The sequence below is a fragment of the Gossypium arboreum genome, chromosome 9 (assembly GCF_025698485.1).
Source record: "Gossypium arboreum isolate Shixiya-1 chromosome 9, ASM2569848v2, whole genome shotgun sequence".
Lineage (NCBI taxonomy): Eukaryota > Viridiplantae > Streptophyta > Magnoliopsida > Malvales > Malvaceae > Gossypium > Gossypium arboreum.
Genome location: NC_069078.1, coordinates 66,766,319 through 66,778,484, shown reverse-complemented (window position 1 = coordinate 66,778,484; position 12,166 = coordinate 66,766,319). Strand labels below are relative to the sequence as shown.

Here is a 12,166-nt window from a genome sequence, read left to right as displayed (position 1 = left end):
ATTAAAATTCATGTATACAATTACACATTAAACTAAAGTTCATGTATAACTCTGAAATTTAACCCTATATTCAATTTCGCTTTCTTTTTCACATTGTTCTGATAGAGCTAGTGTCAAAATAATAAGTGATTATAAACTCAATCAGCCCTATTAAGTATAAACAGATTATTTATACATAAATGGATGTCTATGACTCATAATGCCAGCAATCCTAAAATTTAAACTAGAAATAAACAAATTTTCCACCATTAGATTGTGGGGGTTAATGAGATTACCATAAAATCAAAGGGCTTGATGCTCCTACACTTCTGGCTTTCCAAAGTTACTCAAAGATGGCACAAATTCATTCATTTTATTTTGTTCTTGGATAACTCTCATCAACCCTATATAAACATGGTTTTATGTTCTACTTATAAGCACAAAAGAAAAGGATAATCGTAGGGGAGAAAAAATAGGGTGGAAGACATGGAGAGAAACGGCATGAAGAAACTGATGCTGACAGTGATGATGGTGACGATGGTGGTCGTAGTGGCAGTAGCCACGGATTTCCAACAGGAAACATCCACCAAAAAATGCGCCAAAAAGTGTCGCAGTCAATGCATTGTAGAGCTTTTACCTGGGAGGATTGCCCTTTGTTTCGTTCTATGCATGATTAAATGCAAGCTCGTACCGACAGAAGTTGTTTACAATTGTACCAGTGATTGTGCCAACTCTTTCCTTCACAATAACCCTAACGCTGGTATATATAAACATCTCTTAGTTTACCTATCTTTTTTTTTTTAATTTCAGCATTCGTAAGTAAATATTCAAAGTCTATGTTCCATGGATTAGATAATTTTGAAAGTAACTAAAAAAATTAAAAATCTAATAATGAAGTTGATGGAGTTTTAGCTTGATTGGCATGGGTATTATTGTCAATATAAGGGAACATGGATTCGAGTGTGTTGAAGCGCATTATCTTTTTATTTATGAGTTAGGGAAAAGTTATAAGTAGTTTTAAACATTATATATAAAGAAAGAAGAAGGAAATATGATTAGAATTTATAATAAGATTATTAAAAAAACCTAATAATGAAGTAATTTACTGAAAATTTTAACCTTTATTACTTGTTATCTAATAAATTTTAACTCTTAAATCTCACTCTTGTTTCTAATATTTGCAGATCCCAAAGAAGTACGACTCCATGTTGATCAGTGCTACGAGAGATGCCGGAACAAAATTTAAACTTAGGCATTCTATTTCATGCTTTCTCTATTCTTTAATGTAATTGATGTTTTTATTTTTTGTTTCAATAAATTTTACAAATTGAATTTTAATAAGAAATTATTTCTTGTTCTCTCGCCTTTCTTTATCCAAATCTATCGATCTATTAGAACTTTTCATTTTTTATGGTCAAATTCCAAGTTTAGTCCCTATACTATAATATCAAACGAGTATCATTCTCATGTTTTGTGTTGGGTTAATTCTTTTTGAGGTTAAATTATAGAGTAAAAATTTCAAGGATACAATATTCTATAAATTTATGTACTTTTTATATTTGGAATTTAGTCACCATACATTTACTTTAAAAATTTAGTCTTTCTACTTTTAAATTTGAAAATTCAAGCCCGATTATCAACACCGTTAAAATTCTTTTATTATATTCATTGGTTTGGCATTTTTAAAATTAAAAAAAAATCATTTGCTAGTTATATAACAAAAAATGATATTATAATAGACTAAATTTAATAGAAAATTTTAATAGAGTTAGCAATTCTTAAATTTCATTTACGTACTTTAATTAGAATAAAGTATTTAGAATAGCTAATGATATTATAAAAGTTGAGGTACCAAATTATGTTAAAAATAAAGTATAAAGATTAAATCTCAAAATCAATTGTAGTATAAGGACCAAAACTAAAATTTGACCATTATTATATAATCTCAAAAAAATTGAAGGATTGGGTTTGAAAATTAATCATCATCATATAATTCCAAAGAAAAGAGAAAACATAGTGAACAAGGGCAATGAAGGAACACCAAGTTTTTACATTTTAATTTAATCTCTATATTTTAAGTACTAAGGAGTTAAGTCCAAATTGTTCTGTTAAGCATGAGCTTGATTTTAGTCAAATTATTTTTACTTATAAAAAATATGTTTCAATCGTAACCTTAACCCTTAATCTATTTGCAATTGCTTAACATAATTTTTTTTTCTCTTTTTGTTATATTTTTATTGTTTTGGTAAATAGCGTAGAAATTAGTTGAAATTTGCAAGAATAGGGGAGTAGTGCTGCGAAAGAATAAAGATGAACACAATGCAATTGTTTACGTAATTCGTTCCTTAATGTAATGTGGAGTTTTACCTAAAGAGATAATTCATTATCTTTCAACCTCGTACAACAAGTAATTTAATTCTTAATACACACTGATTTAGCAACCTTACCAAATATTTAGATCACTCTCTTCTATGATTTTCTCTGAAAACATAGACTATCAATCAAATGATTCACTTGTTTACTTAGAAAATGCACTCTAAAAACAAATTTTAAATATTAGAATAAGTGCTAAAATTCTCCACACATGGTTACCCACAAAAGCCTTTCAATATATAAGAGTTTAAGGCTTGCTAAGATAAAGATCAATTATAATAAAGAAACCCCCCATAAAAGTAGCAGTACAAATCAGCAATGAGAATATCTTCATAAGGTTCAGGATAAGTCATGAATTCTCAAGATATTTTTCTAATTTATCCAATCCAACCTCTTTAAATTGAAAAATCCGATTTAATCCAATCTTCAATGATTTTTTGCTTCATAAGATTGATATTCAAATATGGGTCAGCACATGTCTATAATATCATCTAAGTCATGGCCAAAGTGTTTTGGTTTAAATAATTGTCAATCCTAAATAAGGCAAATTATGTGACTTGCGTAGTGTCAAATGTAGTGGGCATTGCTTGTGGCACTATGTGTGTCATTGCTCATATAACTACTTCAACAATTTCTTCTTCAATTATAATCTTAAGATTGGATGCACAAAATCCCCAAAAAAATGTAAGCAAATCACCAACATACTTTGGTAAAACATGCGAATGAATAAGAAAAGCTATAAAACCTAAGCAGTGCCAAGCATCGTTGTAACTACTCAAGTCACTACTTTCAATGATACTTTGGTCGGTATTATTTTGTGGGGGCTTTCATCTCTTAACTCTATTAAGAGCCTGAATGCTTGAAAAGACGTCACATGAAGACTAAGGTGAAGGCAAAAGGGCAAGCAGGGAGGTAAAACCACCATGAAGGCCCTTGTACCAAGAGTCGATTTGTCCCCTCAACTAAAAAAATGGGTAAATTAGTTCTTATACATTAGATTAAAGAGCAAAACTAGTCCTTCTATTAAAAATTTCATGCATCCAATTTTTAACGTAAATATTGGAAATTGTAAATCAGCAGAAGATACACAAAGCACGTCACATGTCACTACTTCATTACTCCATTAGCCACGTCAATTTTTAACAGTACAAATGGATGGAAATTTTTAACAGAAAGGACCAGTTTACTCTTTAATATAACGTATAGGAACTAATTTGTTCATTTTTTGAGTAGAGGGGGCAAAATGCAATTTGGCTCCTAGTATAAGGGTCTCCATGGTTCTTTCACCCAAGCAACGGCTTTGTCGCCAAAAATGGTAGATTCATCATTTAACCCCTTAAAATTTTATGAAATTACATATTAGTATAATGGTAATATTGTACTTTGACCCTTAAAATTTAAAATTCATCTTTGGCCTCCTAAAGCAATTTTCTGACTTCTCCCTTTCCTGAAAAAATGAGGCATTCTAAGAACGGGAGTGCCTCGTTGGGTGCCTGAGACCCATTGGCTCTTTAAGCTGCACCTTCTCAATCATTTGAGCTTTCAGCAGAATTAGGAGACAAAACTCTTACTAAGGACAATACTAACCAGTTGAGGGATCTTTTCACTCTTAACAGATGATATTTCACATACTTCTTCTGATGAAATGAGCATCTCCTAAACAATAAATATTTAAAATCTACGAGTGTATATATACCATAAAAATGAATAAAATAAATTTTACTAAAATGTTTATAATGATATTTTTAAAATGTAATATATATATATATATATATATATATGATTATTTTCGTATTTATAAATCAAGCCGCATTCCTTAAATTTTATATGATTGTTTCTGATATTTGCAGATCCAAAAACAGTGAAACGCGATGTTGGCAATTGCTATGAGAGCTTCCAAAACATAAATTAATATTTGACTATGTCTTTTTTTTCTTCTTTTTTTTTTTTTTGTCTTTATCCATGTTGTTATATTACAGTTTCAAAAAAAATTATAAATTGAATTTTAATAAGAAAATTTTTTCCTATCCAAACTAGATAAATGTCCGCACTTCAATAATAAACTTACACACGATATGACACAATTTTTAGTTATTTGAATATAGTTGATTAGACTTATAATAATTATATAAAATGAATTCAATATGAGAAATGATCAAATGATATGAAAATAATATAAATAAACACATTTGTTAAAAAATACATAAAAATTTATTAATATCAATTTTTTATAAAATATATATCAAATATGATTATATGAAACAAAGATATATGAAACAAAAAATTAGTATTATTGCAATAGTGTCGATTTTGTCTAGAGATGTGCATGGGCGGGTTTGGGCGGGCCCAACTAAAAATTAGGCCCATTTTCTAGGCTCGGGCCCAGCTCAACCCAAAAATGGGCTTAAAATTTTGTCCAAGCTCAACCGAATAAAATGTTAAAATCCGAGCCCGACCGGCCCTCCCATATTAATTTATATTATTTTATATAATTTTAAAATATATATATAAACTATCAAAATACTAAAAACATCAAAATAAATATTTCTCAACATATTGAAAATAAATTTTAAAAATATGTATACTTAAATAACACTAAAATAGATGCAACTTAACAAGCAAATGTTTCTAAAATAATAACAAAATTAACAAATGTGTTTAAAATAATAATAATAATTAACAATAAAATAAATTTTATACAATATCCAAATAATAACAACAAAATAGTAGCAACATAATAGTAAAATAGTAGCAAAATAATGAGAAAAAATAAAGAAATAATATTTAAAAAATAATAATTTTTTTGTCGTGTAGTGAATTCGGGCCAGGCTGGGCCAAGTTCGGGTCAAAAAAGCCCTACCAGAGCCCGGCCCGTTTTTTAAACGAGCCTAATTTTTTTTGACCAAGCCCATTTTTGGGACCTATATTTTTATCCAAACCCTCCCAAATTTTGAGCGGACCTTCCTTGACCTGGCCCATACACACTTCTAATTTTGTCTAATTCATGTATTCATGTTATTTTACATGTCATATTTATATTCGTGTTATTTTCTTAGGTTCAAAATATTATAATAAACATATTTGTACCATGTTTGCGTTCTTTTATATGTATTTAAATATTTGTAAATTTCTACATGTTATTAATTCGATATGTGTCCAACACTGATGAATAATATATATTTAAAATTACTCGAATCCACGATGGCATAAAATTATTACAACAACAATAATATAAATTAAGTTAATGCTTAATCTATATTATTAATATATTACAAAATTTTAAAATATAGATGAAAAAATCAAATAAAATGGAATAAACCACTCACTCTCATTTGCAGAATGAAGTGGAGCAATTTAATAAGTGAAAATAAGAAATGATATATAATTACAGTCAAATGAATTAATTGGTCCATTTGTGATCCATTAGTGAGTTGATTGATCATAGTCAAGTTTGCTCAATTGGTGAAATCATTACTTCGGCCACTAAACAAACTTTTTAAATTCATATCAATTTGAATACGTGGATTTCAATTATTTGTAGATAATATATAAAACTATACGTTCTATATATAAATATATAATTATTGTTCAACATAAAAATTATGAATGTTCTCATACAAAGATTTGGGGATTAATTGGGTTTATATATTTCTAAATAGAAGATTTTGACACTATTTTTGTTTCAACAAACAAATTAATGATTTTAGCTGTTTATATTTCTTTCGATTTCACTTTTGACTTTTGTTTGAATGATTATAATTAAAAGTGATAAAATTATTAGTAAGTTCACGTTTTAGTTAATTAACTTTAAAAAGTTATAAAATGGTGATTAAATTATTCTTTATTTGCACTGACTGCACCAATCGAAAATTCTCATTCCCTTTCTCTTTTATAGTTTAGTGTTTTTTCATGAAACAGCTTTGAACGTCACAAATCTATGAACCAAAATCTAAATAGTTTTTTTCACCAATCTTTGACACTGATCATCAATATTCAACTTGGACCTAAAGTACCTTCTTCTTCTCGTCAATGAGTACCTTATGAAAATTGAACACTTTCGCATAGAAGATGTAAAACAAATATTGGGCATTCTAGAAAAGAAGTAGAAAAAGCATTTCGAAATTGATTTATCAAAATTTTTAATCCAATGGATTTTGAACCTTCAGCACAATTCATAGATTCTGACTAAAATTGAATAAATGTATCTAGGGAGAATTCACTTTGCCTTTGAAGTGACTACTCCCTAGATACGCACATCATGATATTTTTTTTTAATTGATTCAATTTAAAAAAGACCTAAAGTTAGAGATTTATCAATCGGTAATGTTGCTCCAATACCCAACCAAAGGGCTACTGCAGTACCAATCAAAAAAACGGTTGTCGCTACTGGACGATGAAATGGATTTTGGAATTTATTAACATTTTCCAAAAACGGTACTGTTAATAATCCCGCGGGTACTGAAACCATATCTATCGTACCAATTATCGAATCGTTGATTGAAACTTACTAGTTGGAGTTTAAAAAAAAAAAACTTAACAATTCAATGACTTAAACGAAAACTTTGAATAATTCAATGACTATTTTGTAACTTTTTGGAGTTAAGTGACTAAAGCATAAGCTTATTAATAGTTTAGTGATATTGGGTGTAGTTTACCAAAATAAATATTTCTTCTTTTATTTATAAGAGAAATAAATTTTTTTAAATAATACTCTTTTAAGATGTGTCACACTTATCAAATTATTCGGTAAAAGTCTTATGAGATAACCGGTGGATCAATTTTTTTTTGTATTCTTCATGCCCATTTTCTGGAACAATATGTTTGAATTTTATGACTGTAATTTCGTCTCCAAAATTTAAACCAACATCTCTCCTTAAAAATACAATATATATTAACGTTAAGAAGTTAAAAAAAAAATCTGCACAAAATTCTCCAATAAATAAATATTTCAACAACTAAAAATAAATTTAAAAATTTTCAAAATTCTTATAGAAAATAGTTAAAAAAAAACTAATTACATAACATGATTGTTAATGATTTCACGTAGGATGTGCAAATCTTTTTTTTTTTTCCCTTATTTTCTAGTAAGAGAAATCAAATTTAAACCTTGACATTGTAATGGGGTTTCTTCAACATTGCCAACCTAACTCCATTTTCATTTGCAAACCTACCCACTATATATAAACACTCTCTAAAACCATTGAAACAAACAACCACCAAAACCTCAATTTACATACATATATTTTCATAATTGATCCAAAAAAAATATGGAGAAAAGAGGAGTTTCAGTTTCATGGGTGAGTTGTTTGGTGGTGTTGGGGGTTTTAGTTGGGCAATCCACCGCTCAACTCATGCCGTTTGGGATCTGCTATGCCTCTTGCTTTGCTACGTGCATACTAGGAGGCGGCGGCGGCCCCGCCCCTTGCTCTCTCCAATGCCTTAAGAACTGCCTCCTTACCAAATCAACCGTCGGCGGCGGCACTGTCAAAGACACTCTCTCCTTCTGCAAGCTTGGCTGTGCCTCCGCCTTGTGCTCGAATTTCAGCACCAGTGACAATCCTGGTAATCTCTTTTTCCTTTTCAATATATCTCCCTTTCCCTGTGATTTAACACCGACACGCAATACTTGTACAAAATGACATGAATATGATCATATAAAAATATTTTAAAATTTAAGATACGAGTAAGACAAGGCAAAGTATAATTCCATTAGGTCAAAATATAATTGCATAAGGTAAAAAATGTAAAAATAAACACCTATTGGATGTAATGTTAACTCATGTTAGTTCCATTGTTTATTTTGAGATAGTTTATTAACGAAAATAATGTCGTGATTAATTATTTTTATTTATTTATTTTATGATAAGACATGAATTAAATCATTCTATTTACATTAAGAAGAGTTAAATTGATTCAGATGTTATAAGATAAGCATCTCATAAATTTTATTCCTAAAACAAAATGTTTTAATAATATATTATAAAATTATAAAAATTGATACTTGTTAATAAAATACTAGAGTTAATTGTACTAAACATTCTCAAATTATATGCTAAATTTTAAATCAATCTCTATCAAAACGTTATAAATGAATCTTCAAATGAAAGTATTATTTCAATCAAGTCTTTTTATAAATTTATCAAGACGTTGTAAGTGAATCGTAAAACTAAAGTATTATGTCAATCAAGTCTTTTCATAAGTTAGCTGGACGTTAAATGCCAATTTGCATCTGACATAGTTTCTTTTTTTAATAAATATTTTTTTAAACATGTTATATCCAAATTGAAAATTTCGCCAAAGCTTACCGCTAAACTAGTAAAAAGACTTTATTGGAATGATATTTTAGTTTGAGAATTTAATTGGAATATTTAAAGTTTAGGGCCTAATATAAAATTTGACCTATAATTTTGAACTTGTCATGAAATTAACCTAAATTTTAGTAATATAATAATTTTGAAACATTAACCTTTAAAATTACCCATTGTTGACTCTATATTGTTTTGACTGTAACCAATATTTTTTTACATATCCTCGCAAGTGAAACACATGTTATCATATTAAATTCTAGGGATGAATTTAGAAATTTTCTTAGAAGATGGGAATTGAATTATAAATAAAAGCATAACTTTCATCTGCGTTTGTACTTTTATTAAACTGTAGGTGTAAACTTTCAAAAGGAAAAAAAAAATATACTCATCACTCCCGAATAACTTGTTTCTTATTTTTAATAAATTTTATTTTTATTATTTTCTACTTTTTCATATTTTTAATAGTTTTTTATTATTTTTCACAACTCACATTGTTTTGATATTTTCGGCTTAAATTCCATAGCTTCAAACAAAGTTGGAAATTGTGTGGATGGTTGCTCAGCGACTTGCGCCAAGAAGAACTTATGAATACAAAGAGATTGTGAATGTATAAAAAATCTCTGTTGTTTGACTAAAATAAATGATTTCATGTATTGTTAAACTAGTCCATAGATCGGACTAAATCATGACCTAAATCGTCAAAAGCTTTATCACATGTTTGGTATAGATATATAATTTTATCTTTACACAAATTTGTTAAATGATGTATACCATGAATTTTGATAACAAGTTATATAAATATCAAATACAATACATATAAGATAAAAACTACTAATGATATTTTAAAATTATTATCCGAGTCTTAACTTAGTTAGCATGGTTATTATTGAAATAATTTAAGGATCGTGAATTGAAGGCACTTAAATCCATAATATTTTCTACTAAGAATTGAGGCTATATACATTGTAAATTAAAAATATGATATTCCAAATTTATTAATTTCATTAATGAGTCTATTGGTGATCATAGTCTAGTTTGGTCAAGTGGTGAAATCGTTATTTTGTCTATTAATAAACTTCAAATTAATTTAAAGGAGTTGACTCTTTCAGGATAAGTCTTCGAAGTGTCATTTGTCGAATAGTTAGCTAATCCATCAACAATTGAAAGTATTATCCTTTGGTAGGAGTTCTGTCTCACGTACTCTGTTGAGAACCAACGTGCTGTGAGCTTTGTAAGTCCACCAATTAAGGCGTTGATAGCTCTGTGAACCAGGCCCACAAGTTATGTATGCTTGCTTTCAATAGAGTACAAGAGAGATAAGACCCTTACCAAGGGACAATACTTTTGATTGTTGAAGATCAATCGACTAACGGTGGACGACACTTCAAAAACTTCTTCCAAAAGAGTTGATCCCTCAATAAATATATAAATAAATGTTTGTATATAATAGACAAAGGTTGTATATAAATATTATTCAAAATTTTAGGGAAAAAAATATGTACGGCGTATTAAAAATTATTTAGAGAGCATTTGGTTTATGAAATATAAGATTACATTTGATGATAAAATTACATAGCATGCTACGGATATGTAAAATTACCTAAAAGTATATCTGGTTCATTTAGCTTAAATGTAAAATTATGTTGTTTAATTCATGCTATGTAGTATTACCTAAAAGTATATTTTACTAAATTATCCTTAATTATAAATAAAGATAGAAAATGTAATTATACTATATTGAGAACCAAACTTAACTATAGAAAAAATAATAAAATAACTAAGAAAATAATAATATAAAAAGTGTTAAATTTTCTCAACTAATAACTAATTAATAAAAAAACTTACTTATAATAATTGATTAATTAAAATTAAGGTAATATAAGTCACAAAATGAAGTATAATTGTAATGGCGTAAATTCAATGTTATCGAACAGTGGTTTCAGTAACCACAAATCCGATTTAAAGAGAAATTTATTTTAATATTTTTGCTTGAAAATTTATATGATAGGAAAATCGTATGAAAATATTGATAGGAAAATTTTATCAATTTAGTGATTAGTTAGAAAAAGAAATTATTGAAGAAATTGGGTAAAATAAGGTATCGGGACCTCTATCTCGTAAAACCGAGTCAAAAATAATTTTATAAATATTTATGAAATGTTATTAATGTGGTATTAAAATTTTGTTAGGAAATTTTAATGTTTGGGTAATCAATTAAATGAAAAGGACTGAATTGTAATAGGTGTAAAAGTTGCTAGAGTGATTAAATAGCTTATTAGTCTAATGAGAAAGGATATAAAGGCAATTAGACCCAAAAGTTATTTGGGCTGGACGGCAAGGGTATGAAATCAGCAAAAAATTGATAAATTAAGGGTAAAATTGGAATATTGCAAAATTAACTAAATAAAACTAGGACTAAATAGGAAATATCTAGATTTCTCTTCATTTCTCTTCAATTCCAGCAGCTAAAAACGCCATAGGAGGGTTCTCTAAGCTGGTATTTCATAATTTTTGCACCAAGTGAGTTAATCCTTTCCTTTTCTTGTAATTTTTGTGTTTCTAAGACTTTTACAACTAGATCCTACTATTAAATTCATTAGTTTTTGATTTCATGGATGAAATTTAAAGTCACCATGGTTGAGTGCTGTAAGTTTATGATGAAATAGAATGAAATTAAAGCTTTAATTTGTTTATGAGATGATTTTATTAGGCAATTTCAATGGAAATTGATTTTTGGGACCTAATTGTGAAAATGTTTGGAATTACAGTCTATTGCTGAAATTCTGATTCCTAAAGGTTTTAAACTAGTTTAAGGTGATAGAATAAAATGTTAATTGAGAAAAATCAGCTCAATTGAGAGGCTAATTGAGTAGGGACGAAATTATCATTTATTAAAAGCTTAGGGGAAAAATGGTAATAAACAGCTTGCACTAAAACAGTTTGGACAGCAGCAGTAGACTAACTTTGAAAAATCACCAAAAATTTTAGGAATCGAATTAGAAGATGAACAAAATATGGAATCAAATCTTATTGAGTCTAGTTTCTCATAGAAGAAATATTGTAAGCAATGGATTTGTAAATTTTGAGATATAATGAAGTTTGTGAGATAAGGTCAGAATGAATTCGGGTTCCCCTGTTCTGACTTTGACAAATTATAAAAAATTGAATAAAAATAATTAGGGACTAAAATTTATATGTCTAGAATTCTGAATGAGTCTATTTTTAATAGAAACAAACAAGAACATCATTTGAATTCTGTATAAAGAGATAATTTATTTTTAGTGAAGAAGGGTCAGAACTGTTAGACAACAGAACAGGGGTGACTTTGAAGAATAAACTGTACTGATTGGCTAAATCAAAAATTCTGAAAATTTTATGGTAAAAATATATATGAGTCTAGTTTTAGGGAAAATTAACGGATTTTAATTTGGAGTTCCGTAGCTCAAGTTATAAATAATTTAGTGACTATGACTCAAGTAGACAGCTTTGAATGAACTATAAATAAT

At 28.1% G+C, this 12,166-nt stretch overlaps 2 protein-coding genes across 2 annotated transcripts; both read left to right on the top strand.

The window, feature by feature from the left end:
• Window positions 1–386: 386 nt before the first annotated feature.
• LOC108455417 (uncharacterized) lies at window positions 387–1,324 on the top strand. Its single transcript, XM_017753975.2, has 2 exons — window positions 387–739; window positions 1,164–1,324. The coding sequence occupies exons 1-2, from the start codon at window positions 466–468 to the stop codon at window positions 1,223–1,225; spliced, it is 336 nt and encodes a 111-aa protein (XP_017609464.1). The 5' UTR covers window positions 387–465; the 3' UTR covers window positions 1,226–1,324.
• A 6,125-nt stretch (window positions 1,325–7,449) lies between these two features.
• Window positions 7,450–9,412, top strand: LOC128280914 (thionin-like protein 2). The gene is made up of 2 exons (XM_053019542.1): window positions 7,450–7,914; window positions 9,184–9,412. The coding sequence occupies exons 1-2, from the start codon at window positions 7,620–7,622 to the stop codon at window positions 9,246–9,248; spliced, it is 360 nt and encodes a 119-aa protein (XP_052875502.1). The 5' UTR covers window positions 7,450–7,619; the 3' UTR covers window positions 9,249–9,412.
• Window positions 9,413–12,166: the final 2,754 nt, after the last annotated feature.